The sequence below is a fragment of the Salvelinus fontinalis genome, chromosome 37 (genome assembly GCF_029448725.1).
Source record: "Salvelinus fontinalis isolate EN_2023a chromosome 37, ASM2944872v1, whole genome shotgun sequence".
Classification (NCBI taxonomy): Eukaryota; Metazoa; Chordata; class Actinopteri; order Salmoniformes; family Salmonidae; genus Salvelinus; species Salvelinus fontinalis.
The window spans coordinates 6,375,676-6,401,892 of record NC_074701.1 but is presented as its reverse complement, the minus strand read 5'-3'; the positions used below and the strand labels follow the sequence as shown (position 1 = coordinate 6,401,892).

At 41.8% G+C, this 26,217-nt stretch overlaps 1 protein-coding gene and 1 long non-coding RNA gene across 15 annotated transcripts in view; one reads left to right on the top strand and one right to left on the bottom strand.

The window, feature by feature from the left end:
- Window positions 1–373: 373 nt before the first annotated feature.
- The window catches only part of LOC129836018 (uncharacterized), a 60,378-nt gene continuing 34,534 nt past the window's right edge, over window positions 374–26,217 (bottom strand). The window contains exons 3-4 of the long non-coding RNA XR_008756595.1: window positions 16,173–16,269; window positions 374–1,503 (exon numbers count right to left, since the gene is read on the bottom strand). This is a non-coding gene — a long non-coding RNA (uncharacterized LOC129836018). The remainder of the gene's footprint in view (window positions 1,504–16,172; window positions 16,270–26,217) is intronic.
- The window catches only part of LOC129836016 (actin-binding LIM protein 1-like), a 137,714-nt gene continuing 115,024 nt past the window's right edge, over window positions 3,528–26,217 (top strand). For 7 of the 14 annotated variants that reach the window (XM_055901750.1, XM_055901739.1, XM_055901735.1 and 4 more), the window contains exon 1: window positions 3,528–3,956. In XM_055901750.1, the coding sequence (XP_055757725.1) occupies window positions 3,857–3,956 (100 nt within the window). In that variant the 5' untranslated portion in view covers window positions 3,528–3,856. Of the gene's footprint in view, window positions 3,957–24,705; window positions 24,800–26,217 lie in introns of those variants that run through there. The other 7 variants (XM_055901749.1, XM_055901748.1, XM_055901751.1 and 4 more) reach the window with 2 other exon arrangements.

Genomic DNA, 26,217 nt, shown 5'->3' with positions numbered 1-26,217 from the left:
TGTTCCCACCCCCACCAACCAGCGTCAGCTGAAGAGCTTCCTGGGCCTGTCCTCGTACTACAGGAGGTTTGTATGGGGCTTCTCAAATGTCGCTGCTCCCCTGAACCGCCTGCCGCCAAAGGTCAAGGCCTTCACTTGGACAGTGGAGTGCGAGGAGGCCTTCAACACAGTCAAACATGCCCTGATCAAGGCCCCTGTACTTGCCCTAACCCCTGTACAAGGCCCCTGTACTAACCCTAACCCTAACCCCCCCCCCCCCCGGCCTCACCTTGCCTTTTATCCTGGACACAAGCAATGTGGGCATGGGTGGGGTGCTGGGCCAGAGGGGGAGAGAGTGGTGGCATACTTCAGCAAAACATTCAACAAACATGAGCACCGCTACAGTGTCACCCGGCGGGAGCTCCTGGCTGTTGTGGCTTCCGTCAAACACTTCAAGTACTAACTGGGTGGCCTTCCCTTTACTGTAAGGACTGACCACTCTGCTCTCCAGTGGCTCATGTCTTTCAAAGAGCCAGAGGGGCAGGTTGCACACTGGTTATACAACTTCACAGTGGGGCACAGGGCAGGGGCATGCCACTCCAACACTGATGCCATGTCCCGTTGGCCCTGCACTGCAGACGGGTGCCGCCACTGTGAGCGGAGAGAGGGCCATGAGAGACCTGTGTTCGGTCGCCCCCTGGATAGCCCTCCTGTTCCCCTGGGACCGGAGTATGCCCGGAGACTCCAGGACCGCCTGGAGATAGCCCACACCTTTGCCAGAGAGCAGCTGGTGAATGCAGGTGTGAGGCAGAAGAGGAACTATGGCGTGCACACCCGGGGAAGACACTTTGTGGCTGGGGAGCTGGTCTGGGTTTACAGCCCCCGAGAAAGAAATTCAGATGCCCCAATATGGACAGCCACTGGGTGGGGTCCTGCAGTGTCCTGGAGAGGGTAGGGGAGGTTGTGTACCGGTTGCAGCTCTCTCCCAGGGGGAGACTCAACACACACGTCACCAGTAAGGACTGACAGTCTCTTTGGATCCGATACAGTTCAATTCAAGGGGCTTTATTGGCATGGGAAACATATGTTAACATTGCCAAAGCAAGGGAAGATAATATACAAAAGTGAAATAAACAATTAAACAGTCTCTTTGGATCTGATTCGTGTGTCTTTGCCGCTGGTCTACTGCCTTGAGCTGACAAACGGTTAATATAAAAAATCTGCAAGATTTAGGAACACACTTACCATGATCACTCATCAAAGTTTTTCTTCCGCCACACAGAGAACTTGGTCTCAAATGTCGGTAGCACCCGGATGCCTGCCCTTTTAAATCCAGGGATCCGTCCTGGGAGCGGCATCGTGCAGACATGTGTGAAGTTATTGACATAGTGGATGATTCGCTGAATGTCCTCGTAGGACAGCACCCGTTTGCTGGCGAGATAACCACCACACCTCTTCTTCCTTTGAGCCACACCATGTTCCTTGTGGAACTGTATCACTGCAGTCAGCTTGATTGCAGAAATTCTGGAACAAAGAAGTAAATTATTTATAACATGCATTTAATATGTGCTGGAAGGCACAATGTATTCTCAGCTCTTTTGTTTATATTCATCATACAGCCTACTACTTATTCTTTCTAATATAATATATATTAACAAAAACACTTTCATAATTTTCCATATTACATGCACAACGCATAGTATGGAACTTTGTACATGTAGTGGGTATACTTTCCATGTTACAGTATTTCCTTCATAACATTTTTAATGACATCACAAAATAACAAACAAAATTACATTAGTTTTCTATAGATCACCTCTGATCAATCCCCACGTTCTAGTTTAGAAACATTGTTCCAGTAGTTGCTTTTGAACGTGTTAGAGTTTCAGAAGGAAAAATGTATGTTGAGACAAAGCACATTCCTTTGGTGAATTTGAAGAGGGAGACCTGAATTTTCTCCTCTTGATTTACAACAGGACGTGAGTTGTTAATCCCCACTAGTTCTCGCCCCCCCATACTCTTTGGGGTGAGAGGGGTTCTGATTGAAGTTATTATTGCAAACCTGATCCGACGTATTTAGATTCTCTTGGACAGTCATGTCAATGTGCTTCATAGAAAGCGTTACCCCATATTTTCCAGGTTAAAGTAACCACTGATACATTTCAATTCAAATATGTCAGAGTCTAAAGCCTGCAGGTGGAATGCTTTAGTTACAAGCATGTGCTCTATGAGCCTTTATAATCACTTATTATAAGGTGTATAATATCGTATGTCTCTCTATCTAGGGCATTTTCAACCGACTCAAAATGGCTGTTCTAAAAAAAACTGTTTTTTCTTTGTCATTATGGGGTATTGTGTGTAGTTTGCTGAGGATTTTTAAATGTATTTCATCCATTTTAGATTTAAGGCTGTAACGTAACAAAATATGGAAAAAGTCAATGGGTCTGAATACTTTCCCAAGGCACTGTATGTAAAGCCCCTTGCTAAAGTATTCAGACCCCTTGGAGTTCTTCACAATTTCTTGTGTTACAAAATGGGATAAAAATGTATTTAATTGTCATTTGTCAATAATCTACACAAAATACTTAACTAAATATAATCATTGCATAAGTATTCAGCCCCTTTGTTAAGGCAAACCTAAATTAGTTCAGGAGTAAAATTTGTCTTAACAAAACACAAATTACATAGACTCACTATGCATGTTGACATGACTTTTTTTTATGACTAACCCTTCCTTTGTCTCCCATATCCAGGTGTGCAAAGCTCTTATAGACATAAAGAAAACTCACAGCTGTAATCGATGTCAAAGATGTATCTAGCATGTTTTGACTATAGGAGCTCAATACTTATGCAACAACTATATTTCTGTTATTTCATTTCTCACATAATTAAGTTCACTGATAAAGATTGGCTGGTTGAACACTGAACAGGCTTTAAGCGATGCTAATCACATCTGCATACCACTGGAGACTAACTTGAGAGCTCTAAGCTGCATCGAATCCCAATACCAGGACATTACAGCCTGTATGCACCCAGACACATCAGGGATGTGGTGATCAAATAGCTCCTTCAATACAGAGTCAGCTATTCCAGAGAAACCCTGGGAGTAATTGGCTGTGAGTCTGACTCTGTCTGTATCTGTGTCTTTATGTGTGTCTCTTTTGACCCACCCCTTTGTTCAGGGACACATTATTACATTTCTGTTAGTCACATGTCTGTGGTACTTGTTCAGTTTATGTCTCAGTTGTTGAATCTTGTTATGTTCATAGAAATATTTATGTTAAGTTTGCTGAAAATAAACACAGACATGTAATCGTATAAAATCGTTTTTTATAAATATCTTTCAGGGTTTGCTGCAGAACCCACAACACCCCGACTATAAGCCTATGGAGATGTTTCCCTGGTAGGCAATAGAATAGTCAGGGATGTCTTCTTGTCTCCCTTCCCATCCTTAAAGCCCCAGTCCTGCACTCCTCTTCCTCCTGTCCAAAGCCCCACCCTTCCTCTGGGAAGGACCAGCAAGCTCTCCCTACCTGTTGCACTGCAGCAGAATCTGTCTGACTCAGAGTCGGTTTTGAATGGGAACGCGTCGCACCACAGCAGTAACCTAATCCCCTGGCTTCTCCTTAGTCTGACAACAGGACAGGGTTTTCTGCTCACACTCAGCAGCATGAAGACCCGCCGCCTCAGCACTTTTCTGTCTGCATGTGTGTGTGTGTGCACGTGCATTTGGCCTTGTGTGTGACTCTTGGTGTGTGTGTGCCTCTGTGTGTGTGTGTGTGTGTCCGTGCAAAAGACTGCATTATTGAGGAGAAGGGGAAGGAAGAAGTGAAACAGTGCCGGGACGGGACCGTGTGTGTGTGAGTGTGTAGAAGAGATGGGAGAGAGGAGTACGGTGCAGCAGCACAAGCAGCCTCCCTATGATGGTGGGCTCTGCAACTACGCCCAGAAAATCGGCTCCTGCTTCGGACTGGACGGTAAGAGAGAGGGGGGGTTTGTCCTGTACAGCCTGGAGGAGGGTTGGAAGGAACAGGCCAGTGACTGAGGATGTATGAGATTCATTTCTCTCAGTGATCCAGATGTCTAGGAAGACAAAGGGATACCGTATTTTCTGTCTAATCATGGTGTGTTTGTGCGAGTGTGTCTTGAGGTGTGTATTTATTTGTGTCGGTGTGTGCGGTGGGAGCAAGGGTGTTTACATGTAGTTAGCTGCACCCAAAGATAGACACATGAATAGAGGAGCAGGGCTGTGCCCCACTGCAGCAGAACACACCAGCCTATCCTCTAACAGACCCAGCCTCTGTCATCAGCCCGCGTGTGTGTGTGTGTGCATGTGTGTGTGTGTGCATGTGTGTGTGCGCGTGTCCTTCGCCTTATTCTTTATCATGCTATATGCTTTTGCATTCATTTTATTGGACTCTTTTACTGTACAGTACATCGGATGGATGAGGAAGTGATGTAGGCTAGATTTGTGGGTGAAAAATAGACAGATGAATAAAACATTGATGTCAGTAGTAGCATGGTCAGGCTCAGCCTAGAGCTATGGCAATCCTCCTGTGTCCGTGGAAATGCTGGGACAAAGGAGCAATGCATTTCATTAGAAATAGAGGCCAAGCCCTAGTTCTCCTCTCGAGTCTGTTTCTGCTCTGTCATCATCCTCGCTTGTATCATGATTTTCAAAAGCTTTAGAGTGGGTAGTGTAAGGTACAGTATATGCGTGCAATGTGTATTGTACAGTTTCTGTTTTGTGGACAGTATATTCCTGTAAGAGAGATGTTAGTAAAAAAATAAGATATTGGTTTATATGAAAGGGGTGTTTGTGACCTTAAAGTCTTGTTCACACTGCAGTCTGAACAGCGAAAATTGCACATGGAATCGGATATTACAAGCCACATTTCAAACCACCTTCGTAGGTGGTTTGAAATCAGATACAAATCTGATTGCTGACCATATAGACTTGTGTCTGAACAGTCAAATCTGATTTATTTGCCCTCAAGTGGTTTTTAGACTTTTATTTGGCATATCTTGTTCCTTGCTAGCTACTCTGTTGACAGTTTGACAAGAACATGTGGTAGATAACTAGCTGGTTCATTGTTTACAAACAAATTAGTGAATGTGCTAGAAGCTTAAACAGCTAGCTAGCTAGTTGACTGTGGTGGCTAGCTGTAAAGGACTTGTTTTGAGTTGGATCATCTTATCCTTTGAGGCTTTAAAATTGTTCTTACACTTGAACATTCAAAGTAACTGGGAAATGTCCATGACAGGCATGGTTGTCACCTTAGCTTGCTACATAAATTATAAGTAATAGGAAGCACGAGAACCAATCAGCCTACACCACTGCGTACACACCCATCGTTACTATGACAACTAGCGTAGCCATGTCAGGAAATGACCGCTATCTGAATAAACACAAATCTGATTTGGTCATTTGTAAATTGCTGTTTGGACAGTCAGTATTCCAAAACGGATTTAAAGATCTAAACTGATTTGAGCATTAAAGCCTGCAGTGACGGTGTTCAGTTTGTTCAGGTAGCAGTAGCGCGTCAATAAATATGTTCCCCTTACAGACCAAAAAGCTTATGGCTCATCTTATATTCAATCATTGTTTATCAACATTCCCTATGAGCGTGTTAATTTCTCTGTAGGTTTTTCCCAATGCATATTGGTATGAAAACAGTTAACTTTCTCTGCCTGTTCATCCCACATATAACCTCTCACCAGGAGAATTGGTTGACTCTCTAAATTTGGCATAGGATGGAAAATCCACCCCTTAATCAAGGAGACGGAAGGTATCGTCTTTAATTCACGAATTCTCACGCAAATCCTTTTATTATAAATCATTTTTGGGAATCTTAGCGAAAACAAATTCCCCTCCAACATAAGATGGCTTCAAGATTACAAGACCAATCCAGGACTCTCTACACAGTCTGAGCCACAGGATTAGGGGATATAGACTACGTGTGTGTGTGTGTGTGTGTGTGTGTGTGTGTGTGTGTGTGTGTGTGTGTGTGTGTGTGTGTGTGTGTGTGTGTGTGTGTGTGTGTGTGTGTGTGTGTGTGTGTGTGTGTGTGTGTGTGTGTGTGTGTGTGTGTGTGTGTGTGTGTGTGTGTGTGTGTGTGTGTGTGTGTGGTGCTCATGGTCTTGAAGAAGTAGAGGCAGCAAATGTGTTTTATTTGGAATCAAGTTGTTGAAATCAATGTAAATGTGACTTGGATCAATGTGGTCCTGTGTGCCCAAGTTAGTAAAAGCATTGCGCTAGCATCACCAAGGTTGTGCGTTCAATTTCCTCAGGGATCACATACATAATGAAAATGTATGCACTCAGTGTTTGGATGAAAGCTTCTGCTAAATTGCACATTTAGAGCATATTATAACTTGAGTAGTTTAGATCACAATAACGGAAAGATATGGTCGACTAATATTGGGCTTTACTGTTTATACAGTCCCGCTTTAAACAAAGTGTAACTTATGATGGCTTCATAAACCATTCATAAAGGCTTCATAAGCAAGACATAAATGGGTCACACATAATCTCTAACCGTATGCCATGCTCTATAAAGGATTCATAAATGTAGCATAACCATGTGACATAACAGGCAATGTCAAATGTGACATAACCCACTGTAACTTATGACATAAACCAGTGTTTTTTAAAGGGTGACATAAGCACTGCTTAGTAAAGGCTTTATAAATCATATTAAATTGAGACTTTACAAAGCTAGATGAGGCGATACATAGATTATAGATCCATAACTTTGTCAATTCAACCCCCCCCCCCCCCAAAAAAAAATATAGGATGGTGCAACAATGGTTATGACGACATGCAAAGGTTTCCCTGATTGTTTAAACCTTTGTTTATACAACAGCTAAATACATCAAGGTCCCATTTCAACCAACAGGCAGAATTTAGCACTGTGCTGGAGGGAAGCGCTGGATTTCTTAAAACACTACTAACGGAAGACTACATGCACCCAATGGCGATTTTATCATGTAAATCTTGGCATCCCGGAGTCGCCTCTTCACTGTTGACGTTGAGACTGGTGTTTTGCGGGTACTATTTAATGAAGCTGTCAGGTGAGGACTTGTGAGGCGTCTGTTTCTCAAACTAGACACTCTAATGTACTTGTCCTGTTGCTCAGTTGTGCACCAGGGCCTTCCACTCCTCTTTCTATTCTGCTTAGAGCCAGTTTGCGCTGTTCTGTGAATGGAGTAGTACACAGCGTTGTACCAGATCTTCAGTTTCTTGGCAATTTCTTGCATGGAGTAGCCTTCATGTCTCAGAACAAGAATAGACTGACGAGTTTCAGAAGAAATTCCATTGTTTCTGGCCATTTTGAGCCTGTAATCAAACCAACAAATGCTGATGCTCCAGATACTCAACTAGTCTAAAAAAGGCCAGTTTTATTGCTTCTTTAATCAGGACAACAGTTTTCAGCTGTGCTAACATAATTGCAAAAAGGGTTTTCTAATGATCAATTATCCTTTTACAATGATAAACTTGGATTAGCTAACACAACATGCCATTGGAACACAGGAGTGATGGTTGCTGATAAAGAGCCTCTGTACGCCTATATAGATATTCCAGGAAAAATCTGCCATTTCCAGCTACAATTGTAATTTAAAATACTGTATTTCTGATCAATTTGATGTTATTTTATTGGACAAACATTCTTCTTTTCTTTCAAAAACAAGGACAAATGTGGGGCTCAAAACAGGTGAGTCTCTTTGTCACGCCCTGACCATAGAGCCTTTGTTTTTCTATGGTATAGTAGGTCAGGGCGTGACTGGGGGGTTTTCTAGTTATTATTTTCTATGTGCGGTTCTAGTTTAGTTTTTCTATGTTGGTGTTCGGTATGATTCCCAATTAGAGGTAGCTGGCTATCGTTGTCTCTAATTTGGGATCATATTTAAGTAGCATTTTTTCCACCTGTGTTTTATGGGATATTGTTTTGAGTTAGTGTATGTTACACCTCTTAGTTACGGTTTGCTGTTTGTTTCGTTCTTTCTTTGTTGTTTTGTGCGTTTCTAATAAATAATATGTGGAAACCATATCGCGCTGCAGCTTGGTCCGATAATTATTCCAGCGAACGTGACACTCTGCCCCACCTGCCCTGAATGACGAGTCGCCACTGCATGCACCTATGTGTTAACACAAACTTGCTTGAAACCAAAAATCCACAAGAATAAACCAGCAGATCAGTTGATTTCTCGTTACTGTGTGAAGTGATTATGATACCAAACAGCTGCATCTAGTTTCTCTATTCCCGCCCTCATTAAATTTCAACATGGAAACATTGAAAATCGCAAGGCTGTTAATTTATTTAAAAAAGCCTACTTACTGTAATAACTTGATTATATTTCTATCAAACATTTAATATTGAATTTCAACATAATTAGAATATAATGTGTCATTTGACATAACTTGATGAGACTGCAAATTAATTAACACATATTTAGTCAATCATGATTGGCTTGATTTATTTACACATTTTAGATATGGACAGTTCAGGGATATTTTATTTTCCCCTCTTGATTAAAAATTACCATAGACCACCAACATGAGTTTTCCATTCATAAAATGTGAATGGTAAATTGCCACAGTAGATTTGCCTCGGTAAATGAGGAAATACTTTGTCATTTGTACAGAATTATTGTAAAAGAAATCCTTGGTCTGCCGGGACACAGACACGCAGGCAATGTGACACTTGCTGTGTTCATGGTCACGAATGTTCTCCAGCTTCATCGTTTTATTTCCGATGACAAATTAGTTGCTTCTGCTTTTATCTTTAGCATACTGGTGACACACAGAACAACTTATTACCATAGCCTCCGCATCATACTGTACACAGCCTCTTGAAACTTCTTTATCTCCAAACCTTTATTTCTCACAAAACGTATTTAAAAAAAAAATAGTGATTCGTCCTCCTTTTCATCGGTGGGTTTTCGTTTCAAAGGTTGGCTTACTCCAGGTAAATGTCGCCACATAACAGCTATTTAATGAACGGTAGCTAGCAGCAGACCCATGGCAAGTGAGCAATGGTAATCAGTGCCGCGAAACTAGGAGCACGAGAGACGGTCTGTGGTAGGCTGGCAAACAGGAGTAATTTCCTCGAGCCATCATGCCAGATTTTATTACATGACTATTTTGGTACAAACATTTACCCGCCAGTGTGGTGGATAGCCTTCTGAGATTTACGGGTAGATTTAAAATCTACCCGCATTTGGCGCTTGGCGGGTGTTATTAATTTCAGACCCTGGAGGCAGACCACCGTCCACTCTGGGATGGCTAGTGGCCTGGACCTGCTGCCTCTGCAGGCGGCGGCCCACTCTCGGGAGTGGTAAGATGTGTCAGCAAAGCTAGCTAGTGTGGTGGACCTTCCGGCCATGCGCCACACTTCAGGCGAGACCGGGGACCTACAGCTCTGCCGATAGGATCTGGCAGAGCAGGTTGGTTGAGTGGCCGACGGGTAGAGCAACAGGAGTTTGATGACAGGGATTTGAATGGCCAGCGGGTAGAGCAAGATGTGTCTTATGGCCATCGAGAGGATCTAGTGGAGCTGGCTGAGCATCACTCGGGAGACGTAGGGGATTCACGGAGTCAGCGGATAGGGTGAGGATGATCTGGGCCTGGTGTCCCCGGCGGTGACACTTGGGAGAGGCCGGTGATGCATGGCGTTTTCGGGTGGAGCGTGGAGATCTTGTTGGCTCCTGGTTTCTGTTGCAGTGCGGATCTTGCCGTCAGTTCTGTTCAGTGGGGGAGCCGGTAGATGGTTGGAACTGCTGGCTTGGTCCGGCCAAATGCTGCAACGGGGTGTACGGGAACAGTTCTTCATCAGGAGAGATCATGAGCTGTTCCATGGCGGTAAATACTAAGATAATATGTTTTATTGTCACATACAGTGGATAGGTACAGTGAAATGTGTTGTTTTACAGGGTGAGGGGTAGTAGGATGGCACGCCTGGAGCAAATTAGGGTTAGGTGCCTTGCTCATGGGCACCTCAACATATTTTTCACCTTGTTGGCTCGGGTATTTGAACCAGCAATTTTTCAATTACTGACCCAACGCTCTAACCGCTAGGCTACCTGTAGCAAAATAATAGCTTCATACGAACCATCCTGATCTGTAAGCTTGTGAGATCAGCATGGTTCATATGAGGCAAGCAAAATAAACCAACAATAATGAATAATCAAAGACTGTGAAAACAAATAACTAATGTGGCTGGCTAGCTGGTAATATCAATAATAGCGATGGCAATACTGTAGCATACTATAGCTTTTAGACGTCTTTTGCAGACATTGACATCATGTGCATTTCAGATGCTGAATGAAAGGTTAGAAGCCGTCTTTCCCGGACGTCGAAAATACATCTTATACGGACGTTGAAAAGACGTCTTATACTGATGTCAAAAACATTTATTTTCCAGAGGTTGAAAAAAATGTATTTTCCAGACATTGAAAATACATATTTTCTGGCCATTGATTACGTGGCTGAATTTTAACTGGTATACATTCTCAATTAAGTAAGCATTATATCGCAATAATACTTTTTCATGCCTCTTAGGGACGAGGAGCCTACTGAAGATTGCAACAAAGTATTTATTATTGCTCCCATCGATCAAATAAAATTATATTTGTCACATGCGCTGAATATAACAGGTTACCTTACCGTGAAATGCTTACTTACATCCCTTAATCAATAATGCAGTTCATGAGATAAAGTTCAGAAAATATTTACTAAATGAACTAAAGTATCAAATAAAAAGTAACACAATAAAATTATAATTACAAAGCTATATACAGGGGGTACCGGTACTGTCAATGTGCGGGGTACAAGTTAGTTGAGGTAATTTGTACATGTAGGTAGGGGTAAAGTGACCTTGCATAGATAATAAACAGCGAGTAGCAGCAGTGTAAAAACAAAGGGGGGATGTCAATGTAAATAGTCCAGGTGGCCATTTGACTAATTGTCCAGCAGTCTTATGGCTTGGGAGTAGAAGCTGTTACGGAGCCTTTTGGACCTAGACTTGGCGCTCCGGTACCGCTTTCCGTGCGGTAGCAGAAAGAACAGTCTATGATTTGGGTGACAGGAGTCTTTGACAAAGACGAGTACGGTACAGTATAATACGGTACGGTATGGTATGCTACAGGACAATACATTACAGTACAGTACGGTACAGAAGAGTTTAATTCATTAGAGTACAGTACAGTATAGTTTCATTCATAACAGTAGAGTTTCATTTAGTAGAGGTCAGTACAGTACAGTTTAATTCAGTATTTATATTTATATTTATTAGGGATAATAAATACAGTAGAGTACAGTACAATACAGTAGAGTTTAATTCAGTACAGTACAGAACAGTAGAGTACAGTATAGTTTAATATAGTAGAATAGAGTACAGTACAGTTTAGTTCAGTAGAGTACATTGTAGTAAAGTAGGGTATAATAAAGAACACTAATTTACTTCTTTATTTACTCTACTGTGTACTCTACTGTATTGTACTGTCCCATTCTGTACCATACTCTACTTTTCTTTACTGTACTGTGCTGTACTATGCTCTACAAACTTTTGAAACATAGATGTCTATGATCGTTTCAGATTTGGTGTGGCCCGGACTGGACCATTAATCAACGTCCATGGACGTTTTACATCAAGGCAGGTCCGGACCGCACCAAAAAAAGACCAAAGAAACATGGAGGACCAAAAAAACACATCCAAAAGACGTCACCTGATGTCAAATGCTTAGTGGGTGGTATACAGAGCCTTCAGAAAGTATTCACACCCATTGAATTTTTCCACATTTGGTTGTGTTACAGCCTGAATTTAAAATGTACTAAATTGCGATTTTTTGTCATTGGCCATTTACATTTGTAATTGGCCTACGCACAATACCCCATGATGTCAAAGTGGATTTAAAAACATTTTTTTTTTATCCCGTGCAATGCCCCGTGCAATGCTTTAACCTTATCTTTATCAAATAAAGGGACCACTCTGAACATTTCTCAGAATACTTTTTACGCCACTTACGTACATCTACGTGTACAAGGAAAGAATAGAGAATTATACAACTTGTGTATTATTATTATTATTATTATTATTTTTATCCATTGTTACTTTATCATCTCTAGTAACCTATAAGATACTTTTCTTCACCAATTCCTCCTTTAGACTACTGTTTTATTCATACAGGGGTTTAGATGTTTATACTTGTTGTTCTATTTAACAGCATATTCGGGAATAATTCTCTATTCTTTCCTATCTCCATACATAATCCCTATATAATGTTATAAATCTTTAGTTATTCACATCCACATCGCAGCAACAACCACAGCGCAGCAGCCCGAGAGGTACACATATCTTTCATATCGAGGAAATCTGTGTCCGGGGGGCTGTTACCCTCTCAAATCGTTCAATGGCTCCTCCCGTCAGTGCTCACTACCTGTAGATCGATGCGCGTTGGTGGACAGAACCCCTACATAACGTTATAGATCTAAAAACTCAGCTCACAGAACTGGTTGGGGTATTCATTATTTTGCTATATAACTATACTTAGGTATTCACACCCACACCACTCCATGTGCGTCTATGCACCATATGTACAGTTGAAGTCGGAAGTTTACGTACACTTAGGTTGGAGTCATTAAAACTCGTTTTTCAACCACTCCACAAATTTCTCGTTAACAAACTATCATTTTTGGAAGTTGGTTAGGACATCTACTTTGTGCATGACACAAGTCATTTTTCCAACAATTGTTTACAGACAGATTATTTCACTTATAACCCCTCCCATTCTATTAATACAACATAAGAATAATCAATTATTCTAATACATCAATCATTTGGTACAGCCCCAATCACGACCCCTAGGTGAACTCCTGACGCGCCACTCGGGAGATCCTAGAACATTTTTAGAGTATGACATGACAAGGTTATAGATGCTTTGTGAAGCATCAACGTAATAGGATTCATAAAGCCTTTATTAAGCGGTGCTTATGTCACTGGTTCATGTCATATTTAACATAGTGGGTTATGTCACATTTGACACTGGTGGTTATGTCACAGTTATGCCACATTTATTAATCCTTTATAGAGTATGACAAATGGTTATTGATGACTTGTTACCCATTTATGTAGTGCTTATGAGTGCTTACTAAACAGACAATAATGATTTGTTTAATGGCATCTACTCTAAAGTGTAATAGACAAGATGGGCATTGGAAATAGGATTCAGTTCTGTTCTAATATTGTAGACCTCACAATTCCACAACCTTAACTGGACCGATGTGACTGTGAACAACAGAGTCAGCCATTGATGAGTTATGGATAAAATCTGAAACTATAACAAAAAATCTACGTATGAGAGAAAAATCACAACAAAAGCATGATGCAATTACTAATCTTGTTGAAGCGATCTGTTCCCAGTGAATTATTGCGACCAGTGGCAGTCGACCAGTCGCTTTCTCTTTTTAACATCGCTGTCCCAGAGCACCCATCAGGTATAAGAGCCATCGAGGTTGACAATGACATACATTGTAAAGGAAAACTGTAATTTATATGGTACATTTGTGTATTATCAACAGTAAAAGGGTGTGAAACCTTTTACTGCAGAACACTGTAAATTATGGTGCATTGTGGGAAAATGTTGTGGGAGGTGAAAAGATTGCTGTATTTTGAATTGTACTGTAAAAAATTATGCGTTTTGGGTTTGGAGTGAGGAAAAGTAGCTAACAGCTAACTGCTCTCTCATGTCTCTTCATTGAGCATAGCAGCCCAAACGGAACCATTGCTATAGACACTCACAGACTCAGAGACACCATGAGCAGGGTGTGAGTGACAGACAGAGAGGAGCAGCTAATGGATTTGCTAATGGAGGAAGATATTTCTGATTTCGGGCAAGGCCGGGCCTTGAATTTGGCAAAAGGAATCTAGGTAGGGCCTAGGTATGATAGGGCCTGAACGTTGCGGGAATGGGGAGGTTAAAGGTCATGACCAGTCAAAATCGTGTTTTTCATGAAATTGGATGATACTGTGTTTGAATGAAACCAGATCAAAGTATGATGACCAAAGTATGAAAAATTACTGTTGCTTGTACATTGATAAAGTGTGATCATAAAGTTTCTGGTCCCCTCCCCATGTAAAACACTTAGATTTAGAAGGCGGGATTATTAAGGGGATAGGGTGGCATCACCCTAACTCTCATTTTAATACACCAATAGTAACATAATATTCTCTTACCTAATTTAAATAAGTAGCGCCTTGTAATCAATATCGGAAGGCGTGTTTTTGGAAGGGTGTGGTTTACAGTATATAGCTAGATAGCTACTCTGCTAGTGCCAGAATCTGACTGCAGGGTGTCAGCAAATACACTAGATGGCCAAAAGTATGTCCTTGCTTCAATTCAGCTACAAGATCATTACTGAGGTTGGCACTGATGTTCGGCGATTAGGCCTGGCTCGCAGTTTGCATTACAATTCATCCCAGATATGTTCGATGGGGTTGATATCAGCAAACCATTTCTGTATGGACCTCGCTTTCTGCATGGGGTTATTGTCATGCTGAAACAAGAAAGGGCCTTCCCCAAACTGTTGCCGCAAAGTTGGAACCACAGAATCATCTGAAATGCCATTGTATGCTGTAGTATTAAGATTTCTCTTTACTGGAGCTAAGGGGCCTAGCCCGAACCATAAAAAAACACCCCAGACCATTATTCCTCCAAACTTTACAGTTGGAACTATGCATTAGGGCAGTTAGCGTTCTCCTGGCATCTGCCAAACACAGATTCGTACATTGGACTGTCAGATGGTGAAGCGTGATTCTTCACTCCAGAGAATGTGTTTCCACTGCTCCAGTCTCCAATGACAGCGAGCTTTACACCACTCCAGCCGACGCTTGGCATTGCGAATGGTGATTTTAGGATTGTATGCAGCTTCTCGGCCATGGAAACCCATTTCATGAAGCTCCCGACGAAAAGTTCTTGTGCTGACGTTGCTTCCAGAAGCAGTTTGGAACTCGGTAATGAGTATTGCAACCAAGGACAGACAATTTTTACGAGCTAAGGGCTTCAGCACTCGGCAGTCCCGTTCTGTGAGCTTGTGTGGCCTACCACTTCGCGGTTGGGCCGTTGTTGCTCCTAGAAGTTTCCACTTCACAATAACAGCACTTAGAGTTGACTGGGGCAGCTCTTGCAGGGCAGAAATTTGATGAACTGACTTGTTGGAAAGGTGGCATCCTATGACGGTGCCAAGTTGAAAGTCACAGCTCTTCAGTAAGGCCATTCTACTGCCAATGGTTTGTCTATGGAGATTGCATGGCTGCGTGCTCGATTTTGATACACCTGTCAGCAACGTGTGTGGCTGAAATAGCCGAATCCACTAATTTGAAGGGGTGTCCACATATTATTGAATATATATTGTATAATAAAAGGTTTACACTATTCATCTATGCCATAGATACTTATGTCTCCCCTTGTCACGCCCTGACCATAGATTGCTTTGTATGTTTCTATGTTTTGTTTGGTCAGGGTGTGATGTGAGTGGGCATTCTATGTTGTCTGTCTAGGTTGTCTGTTTCTATGCGTTTGGCCTAGGATGGTTCTCAATCAGAGGCAGGTGTCAGTCGTTGTCTCTAATTGGGAGCCATATTTAGGTAGCCTGTTTTCCTTTGTGTTTTGTGTCTGGTTGTTTTCTGTGTCTTCACCATACGGGTCTGTTTCGTTTTCGTTTTGTATCTTTGTAACGGCAGTCTACTTCGTCCTCCTCCTCAGACGAGGAGAGGCGAGAAGGATCAGAGGACCAATGTGCAGCGTGGTAATTTGACATAATGAATTTAATTAGACAAAACAAAAACACTATACAAAATAACAAAAGAACATACCGTCACAGTCCTAGCTGGTGCAGAACACAAACACAGAGACAGGAAACAACCACCCACAATCCCCAACACAAAACAAGCCACCTATATATGATTCTCAATCAGGGACAACGATTGACAGCTGTCTCTGATTGAGAACCATATTAGGCTGAACATAGAAACAGACGAACTAGACACACAACATAGAATTCCCACCCAGCTCACGTCCTGACCAACACTAAACAAGCAAAACACATAAGAACTCTGGTCAGGACGTTACAATCTTTCACGTTGTTATTTTTGTATTCTTTGTGTTCAGTGATTAAATTGAATATGGACACTTACCACGCTGCGTATTGGTCCTCCTCATTCCAACGACGAGCGTTACACCCCTTTTGTCTGTGTCTGGTGTTAGCTAGTTCCTGGCTAGCTAGGTCTTCAGCTGGCATGGAAGAAAAGGGGAGGGATTTTTTATTAGATTTTATTTATTTAACCTTCATTTAACTAGGCAAGTCAGTTAAAGAACAAATTCTTATTTACAAGACCTCCCAAAAGGTCGGGACGGGGGCTAGGATTAAAAAAAAATATATATATATAGGACAAAACACACATAACGACAAGAGAGACACCACAACACTACATGAAGAGAGACCTAAGACAACAACATAGCATGGCAGCAACACATAACAACACAGCATGGTAGCAACACAACATGACAACAACATGGTAGCAACACAACATGGCAGCTGCACAACATGGTAGCAGCACAACACATGGTACAAACATTATTGAGCACAGACAACAGCACAAAGGGCAAGAAGGTAGAGACAACACTACATCACGTGAAGCAGCCACAACTGTCAGTAAGAGTGTCCTTTATTTTATTTTTTTACATTTATTTTACCAGGTAAGTTGACTGAGAACACGTTCTCATTTGCAGTAACGACCTGGGGAATAGTTACAGGGGAGAGGAGGGGGATGAATGAGCCAATTGTAAACTGGGGATTATTAGGTGACCATGATGGTTTGAGGGCCAGATTGGGAATTTAGCCAGGACACCGGGGTTAACACCCCTACTCTTACGATAAGTGCCATGGGATCTTTAATGACCTCAGAGAGTCAGGACACCCGTTTAACGTCCCATCCGAAAGACGGCACCCCACACAGGGCAGTGTCCCCAATCACTGCCCTGGGGCATTGGGATATTTTTTAGACCAGAGGAAAGAGTGCCTCCTACTGGCCCTCCAACACCACTTCCAGCAGCATCTGGTCTCCCATCCAGGGACTGACCAGGACAAACCCTGCTTAGCTTCAGAAGCAAGCCAGCAGTGGTATGCAGGGTGGTATGCTGCTGGCATTGAGTCTTGAATGAAGAGAAAGAGATAAAACATTCCACTTTGAGTGTTTTTTGCAGCTCGTTCCAGTAGCTGAACTGAAAAGAGGAGCGACCCAGGGATGTGTGTGCTTTGGGGACCTTTAACATTATGTGACTGGCAGACCGGGTGTTTTAGGTGGAGGAAGAGGCTGCAGTAGGTATCTCAGATAGAGGGGAAAGGGTCATTCAAAACCGTGTATTTTTCTATTGTATTGTCACTGACCTGGTGGCGCAGCAGGACATTCAAGTAGTTACCAACCAATAGCTTGTGAGTTCAAATGTGATATATAGTCCCAATTAATTAGCACTCAGCAGCAAAAACATCTTAATTTAGCAGTAAAAACACACTAACATATTGTATAGTTACCGTATTTTCACGGTAACCAGTAGCCGGTAGTGTAGCGTAAAATTACAGAAATGTTTTAACAGCGCAGTTAACTATAAGTTACCGCAAAAAAACGGTACCAAAGATTACAATAAGAGTAAATTACTGTAAAAACAACTAGATTTGTTTTACAGTGTAGGAGCCAACCTGCTTGCACCAATCCAATGTTATTACAGTAAAATACTGTGAAACACAAACCCCATCTCCCGTCAATGAATTGAATCAGTTCATTTGTTAATTCACTACGAGTACCGTAGCATTTACTTTTGTACAGTATAATACAGTCCATCTTACTGTATTGTACTGTATTGTAGATTACAGTAGGTATAAATTATTGTCAAATTCACGGCAACCCCTTTACAGTGTACCCAGGCCACCTAACCCCACCCTGAAGATAATCATGGAGTCTACGTCAGCCCTAAGCTGCTTAATGGAGAGGGGGAAGAAGCTGGCTGATCTCGCTGGGTTGAAGACACAGTGTAAGCCTCTTTACCCCTACACTGTTCTGCTGTATACCTTTAGGCTATGCTATGTGGTCAGTGCCCTGTGCTCTTTGCATGCTGTTTGCTGTCTTGACCTCGACCCTGAAGCCTGTGATACAGGTTCCATTCGTGAAGAGTCACCTCTGCTCTGGAGGTCTGGGATGTCCACTTGAAGGAGATCTACAGGAGGAGATTCCTTTGGAAATCTGCATCACGCTCTCTCTTTGGATCTTTAAATGACCCGTGATGGTGGATGTCTGACATGTTCACAGCTCTGAGATTTTAGAGGGCTGTCCCCACGTTTCTGTCGAAGTTCTCTGCGCTGGAGGATTGAAGTGTCCTGGTAGAGCTGAGAGCCATCCTAGGATTCTGGCTGAGTTGTATTTAGAGTGTTGTACCCTGCTCTGTGGGAAGGCTGAGGGGGAACCGGGCAACATGCCCACCCTCAACAGCCTGGGCAAGCTGTGTAGCTCCAACCGTAGCCACACAGTGGACCGCCTCACCCGCATCAAACATAGAAACTCAGTCAAGCGCATGTCCATCATTGAGGACGGTCAAGTGGCTGAGGTGCTCTACCTCATTCCCAAAGTGTACATGCAGCAGCTTCCCTACCTCAACCCTAACGACTATTACCTGAGTGAGAGACTTATCGATCTGGCACCAGGTAGGACTATGGTATGGGGTAGGAGGTGCGGGCAGGGAAAATCTGTCTGTCTGTTGGTGTCTATCTGTCTGTCTGTCTACTGGTCTGTCTGTCCCTTTGTGTCTGCCTGCCAGCCCGCTTGCCTGCATGTGTCTATTAATCACTTCACTCTTTACTCTTCATTAGTCACTTTGAACTCGTCATTGTTTTTCAGAGTTATACAACTAGCCTTTTTGAGTATTGTTTGATATTAGCATTAAGTGCTGTGGTCCAAGTGCAGCATCAGTCAAAGGTCAGCGTGCTGTTTGTGAGTAGGCGGATAAATCAGATTATGAAAGTGAATTGACAAGGCGTTGCACAGAGATTGAGATTACTTCATTTTAATTGTGTTGAAAGTGAGTAATTATACCACTTCAGGCACTGCAGCACTGGCCTGTGTGTGTGTGTGTGTGTGTGTGTGTGTGTGTGTGTGTGTGTGTGCACGTGTGTGTGTGTGTGTGTGTGTGCACGTGCACATTAGTAGTGTGTTACGCAATCATATCTTATTGACTCCAAAAAACTGTTATTGCAAAGTCCAAAATGTATTGCTGTCTTCTCGGAATTGATGTAATATAAAACTTATGCAGGGAAAAGGGCCACAGTCTGCCAAGTAAGGAACCAACATGGTGGTTTACATTAGGATTACAGTGTGGATGAGGACTGTCCAGACCTTATTCGTCCATTGACTGCACGTCAGGCTGTGAGATATGGGTTGCATCCCAAATGGAAACCTATTCCCTATATAGTGCACTACTTGAAGTTGATCAGTTGAAAATGATCGATCGTTGGTCCATCCTCCGTGGTGGACAGCGTTTTCTTATACTTAGTATTTACATCTAGCCACAGCAGGGGTTGGAAAAGTTGCAATGACTTCATTATGACTTATTTTATGTCATGGTCAGGTTGTAAACTGGTTGTTTAAAGATGTTTTGTCAACATATTTTACGCAACTGGAAAAGGACGTCTTTAGGTGGTTGTAATCTGACCACATAGCAGCCAAAATATGACATATTGACCTTCCAAGACCTCTTTACCTGGTCACAACAGAGACCAATGTCTTCTCAACCTGAAAAGCAGTTTACATCAAGGTAATGACATCATTAAGACGTTCTGTGCCAAACAATGTAGGTAAGGACTTTAATTGGGAATAACTCTGAGTCCCAAATGGAAGCCTATTCCCTATATAGTCCACTATTTTTGACCAGGGTCAATAGGTATATAGTGCCATTTGGATGCCCTTTGGGATGTACCTTAGATTGTAAGATGTGCGTGATAACTAACTCACTCTTATCACATGACTGTTATCTCTGTTTTGTAATACATTATACTATCAGAAACCAACCCCCCATCAATGTCCAGAGATAGATAGAGATCCAATAGCTGCACTTTAATTAAGATTAGAATTAATCCAAATTTGTGTTGGGTTATTTTAATAATCGGTGGTGGAAGAGGCAATTGCCTCAGATCTCACATCACATCATCAAGAGGCCTCATGAGCTGGGCATTTAAAAAAAAAAAGATTCTCAGCTCGAGGCCCCCCAACCAGTGGCGTGTCCAGAACATTTTGAATGGAGTGGCCAAGGTGGGGCACAGACCCAGTTTAGGGGGGCCATAACAGTTTGAACCTTAATCGATGTAAGGTGGATTAATTCAATATAATTATGATGGTTCAACACATTAAATGCTCCAGTTTAGGTGTGGTACATTTCCCCGTTCAAATAAATCATAAATCAGTCCCAAAAGTTTTGTTTGTGTTTGCATTCAAGGTCAGGATTTACATGAGGGTATTAGCATACATCAGTACATTCCCTTAAAAGAGCCATCCAGAATGTGAATCATACCTTGACATTCGCGGGTCTCTATATTTTTTAAATGGACCAAATAAAGACGTAATTTAACTGTACAAATGTATTACTTTTTAAACGTGTCTTGATCACAACCAGTCATGAAGTTTTCATCTGATGGTCAAACAAATAACTTCAACAAGTAGGTTAAGTAGATTACCTGTGCACGTTCGTCTACTGCAAAATATGTCCAGCATCCGAACAGTGCCTGGCCACCGTGCCCAGGTTAATGAGGCCACATTGTTGACAAAAAAATGTGAATTACTCTCTAGAGCCCAATAATAATTCCTAATAGACCAATAATGTATTTCTATACATATATTATAGAGGTTTTCTCATAATGGTAGAAACAAGTGTCATTAATCACCCACAGACTGGTTAATAATAATGGACTATTCCACCCTGACAGAGTTCCAGTGCATTGTTTCACATGATAGGATTGCAAACGTGACTTTCATTGAAATTAAGCTGCAGCAATAATAAGCTTTCAGAGCGGTGAACATTTCATTTGAACAGAAAAAATGACCTAAGTTAACGCATTTCTTTAGTAATAAGACAGGTGCTGCTGACAATACTGCCATCGTCTTCTTTTTGTTGTTGATACCCCTACCCAAGGTAGAACATAATACAACCATGTTTTCTCATATCCCTAATGTCTCCCATATATGAACTGGATGGGTGTGTAAACATACTTTTGTGGCTAGTGTAATCTGCTCTAAGAAAAACAAGTGGGCTCAGACATCGGAATTAGATATTTTGGGGTTCAAGGTTCCTTGAAGGATTTTGTATCTTTAGCCCCTACTTTTATAATTAAGTCCGTTTTTCAATGTGTGGTGATCAGTATCGAATTCTACAACAGTTGGGTGCAGAAACTCAGGAGATGCAGCTTGCATGCCAACGAAACCCATTGACTAACCAGAATGTTATCTCAGCCTGAATGATGCTGGGGATACTCCAGTAGTGGAATGGTAAGTTTGACCATCCTCTTGTTTGCCATAGATTCAGTCTTATGTTACAAAATCAGAAATGTTGTTTTTTACATTGGATAAAAGTAGAGACTCAGAGCTAGAAAATGGTATATCATACACTACAGTTGAGCAACAATGGGAAAGTAATTCTGCTTTGAAAGTTTAATAAACTTTGAGAAAATGGCCCTTGAATGTTTTGGTACCTACTGGAGAGCTATTATTTATCTACACCCATTCAGAATCGTTCACACCCTCTTAAGCTTTGTGAGGCTATGTACTAAACAACCAAAGAGTTGAAGACTAAAGGCTGGCTTATACTACGGGTGTGTTAATGAATTTAATCTGGAATGCCAGATTTAGCTCTGGGCGTTCGTAAACTCAGAGCATTGTCAGATTGGCCGTTCGTAAATTCAGAGCGTTTCGCTCTCTGAGCTCTCGGAGCGCACACTCAACGCTCTGGACGAAAAGTAGGGTTGATCCAAGCGTTCTGACCTAACAACAGCAGTCAAGCACCCAAACTAACTGGCTAACTTTGCTAGCTTGCTAGCTACTGTACTTCCAGACACAAATGAGAAAACAGCTCACTCTGGAAACAGGTTTTTACCTTATTTACATAAGTATTCAGACCCTTTGCTATGAGACTCGAAATTGAGCTCAGATGCATCCTGTTTCCATTTATCATTCTTGAGATGTTTCTACAACTTGATTGGAGTCAACTTCTTGTAAATTACATTGATTGGACATGATTTGGAAGACACACTTGTCTATATAAGGTCCCACAGTTTACAGTGCATGTCAGAGCAAAAACCAAGCCATGAAGTCGAAGGAATTGTCCGTAGAAGCATTGAAGGTCCCCAAGAACACAGTCCTCCATCAATCTTAAATAGAAGAAGTTTGGAACCACCAAATCAAATCAAATTTTATTGGTCACATACACATGGTTAGCAGAGGTTAATGCGAGTGTAGCGAAATGCTTGTGCTTCTAGTTCCGTCCGTGCAGTAATATCTAACAAGTGATCTAACAATTTCACAACAACTACCTTATACACACAAGTATGAATATGAATATGAATATGTACATATAAATATATGGATCGCCGATGGCCTTGCGGCATAGGCAAGATGCAGTAGATGGTATAGAGTACAGTATATACATATGAGATGAGTAATGTAGGGTATGTAAACATTATATAAAGTGGCATTGTTTAAAGTGACTAGTGATACATTTATTACATCCAATTATTAATTATTAAAGTGGCTAGAGATTTGAGTCAGTATATTGGCAGCAGCCACTCAATGTTAGTGATGGCGGTTTAACAGTCTGATGGCCTTGAAATAGAAGCTGTTTTTCAGGTCTCCCGGTCCCAGCTTTGATGCACCTGTACTGACCTCGCCTTCTGGATGATAGTTGTTGGTTGTTGTCCTTGATGAACTTTTTGATCTTCCTGTGACATCAGGTGGTGTAGGTGTCCTGGAGGGCAGGTAGTTTCCTCCCGGTGATGTGTTGTGCAGACCTCACTACACTCTGGAGAGCCTTGCGGTTGTGGGCGGAGCAGTTGCCGTACCAGGCGGTGATACAGCCCAACAGGATACTCTCGATTGTGCATCTTTAAAAGTTTGTGAGTGATTTCGGTGACAAGCCTAATTTCTTCAGCCTCCTGAGGTTGAAGAGGAGCTGTTGCGCCTGCTTCACAACGCTGTCTGTGTGGGTGGACCATTTCAGTTTGTCCGTGATGTGTACGCAGAGGAACTTAAAACTTTTTACCTTCTCCACGATCATCTCCTTTGTTTTGTTGATGTTAAGTGTGAGGTTATTATCCTGACACCACAGTCCGAGGGCCCTCACCTCCTCCCTGTAGGCCATCTCGTCGTAATTGGTAATCAAGCCTACCACTGTAGTGTTGTCTGCAAACTTGATGATTGAGTTGGAGGCGTGCATGGCCACATAGCCCTGGGTGAACAGGGAGTACAGGAGAGGGCTGAGAACGCACCCTTGTGGGGCCCCAGTGTTGAGAATCAGCGGGATGGAGATGTTGTTTCCTACCCTCACCACCTGGGGGCAGCCCGTCAGAAAGTCCAGGACCCAGTTGCACAGGGCGGGGTTGAGACCCAGGGTCTCGAGCTTAATGACGAGTTTGGAGGGTACTATGGTGTTAAATGTTGAGCTGTAGTCGACAAACAGCATTCTTACATATGTATTCCTCTTGTCCAGATGGGTTAGGGCAGTGTGCCGTGTGATTGTGATTGCGTCGTCTGTGGACCTATTGGGATGGTAAGAAGAGTCACCGTGGGTGACTTGCTAATAAACTCGCTCACCGAATCAGCGTATACATCAATGTTGTTGTCTGAGGCTATCCGGAACATATCCCAGTCCACACGATCGAAGCAATCTTGAAGCGTGGAATCAGATTGGTCGGACCAGCATTGAACAGACCTGAGCACGGGCGTTTCGGGTTTTAGTTTCGGTCTATAGGCTGGAAACAACAAAATGGAGTCGTGGTCAGATTTGCCAAAAGGAAGGTGAGGGAGGGCTTTGTATGCGTTGCGGAAGTTAAAGTAGCAATGATCCAGATTACTGATAAAATTTAGGGAGCCTTATTTTCAGATTAGCTTTGTTAAAATCCTCAGCTACAATTAATTCAGCCTCAGGATATGTGGTTTCCAGTTTACATAGAGTCCAATTAAGTTCTTTCAGGGCCAACAAGGTGTCTGCTTGGGGGGGATATACACGGCTGTGATTATAGTCAAAGAGAATTCTCTTGTTAGATAATGCGGTCAGCATTTGATTGTAAGGAATTCTAGGTCAGGTGAACAATAGGAATTGAGTTCCTGTATGTTATTATGATCACACCACGATTCGTTAATGATAAGGCATACACCCCCACCCTTCTTCTTACCAGAGAGATGTTTGGCTGTATCGACTCTGATAAGGTATCCCGAGTGAGCCATGTTTCTGTGAAACAGAGAATGTTACAATCATTGATGTCTTTCTGGAAGGCAACCCTTGCTTGAATTTCGTCTACCTTGTTGTCAAGAGACTGGACATTGGCGAGTAGTATTCTTGGGAGCGGTGAGCGTTGTGCCCATCTACGGAGCTTGACCAGAAGACCGCTCCGTCTGCCCCTTCTGCTGCGTCGTTGTTTTGTGTCTCCTACAGGGATCCAATCCATTATCCTGGGTGGTGGTCCAAACAGAGGATCCGCTTCGGGAAAGTCGTATTCCTGGTCATACTGTTGGTAAGTTGACGATGCTCTTATAGCCAATAGTTCCTCCCGGCTGTATGTAATAAGACTTAAGATTTCCTGGGGCAACACAGTGTAAGAAATAATACATAAAAAAACAAAATACTGCATAGTTTCCTAAGTACGCGAAGCGAGGTGACCATCTCTGTCGGCGCCATGTTACGTTCCAACACCGAACATCTCTGGAGAGCCCTTAAAATAGCTGTGCAGCGACACTCCCCATCCAACCTGACAGAGCTTTAGAAGAATGGGAGAAACTCCCCAAATACAGTTTTTCCAAGCTTTGTAGCAACATACCCAAGAAGACTTGAGGCTGTAAGGGAAGTCCCCCCCCAATTGTACAAAATAACATGGCAACTTATTGGCACCGAGCGCAGCATATACACGATGGACAAGTACACTAGTTCTGGCCCGCTTTCATCCAAAGCTGATGGCAAATGCCATGCTGCAAATGAGCTGTGTAACACTCCAAAATTCCTATAGTGGGCGAGTGTGTTCTATCTAAATTTTTCATAGGCTTTATGTAACGCAAGTCAAAACCCAAGAGTCAAATTTTGAGATTTTGAAAGTTTTGGCAAAAACTTATCACCCCCTTAAAAAAGTGCTTTCTGGACTGTTTTTTGAAATTCTTTCGAGTTTTTTGTCAATTACACATGTGTAAGAACTATATGAAAATACTTTTTTCAAATTTTATTAACATAATTTTTTTGGATTTTTTTTTTGAACTTAAGGTATATGTTTTGTACATTTGGAATGTGATTTCATAGGAAGTCAAAAGTCAAAAGTCAAAAATGTCAAAAATTTGGAAAAAACATATCACCCCCTTTAAAAAAGTGCTTTCTGGACCGTTTTTCGAAATTCTTTCGAGTTTTATGGCAATTACACATGTGTAAGAACTGTATGAAAATACATTAGTCACATTTTATTATCATAATTTTTTGTAAATGTTTATTTGAACTTAAGCAATATGTTTTGTGCATTTGGAATATGATTTCATAGGAAGTCAAAAGTCAAAAGTCAAAAATGTCAAAAATTTGGAAAAAACGTGTCACCCCCTTTAAAAAAGTGCTTTCTGGACCGTTTTTCGAAATTCTTTCGGGTTTTATGGCAATTACACATGTGTAAGAACTGTATGAAAATACATTAGTCACATTTTATTATCATAATTTTTTGTAAATGTTTATTTGAACTTAAGCAATATGTTTTGTGCATTTGGAATATGATTTCATAGGAAGTCAAAAGTCAAAAGTCAAAAATGTCAAAAATTTGGAAAAAACGTGTCACCCCCTTTAAAAAGGTGCTTTCTGGACCGTTTTTCAAAATTCTTTCGATTTTTAGGTCAATTACACATGTATAAGAACTGTATGAAGATACTTTAGTCACATTTTATTATCATAATTTTTTTTTAAATG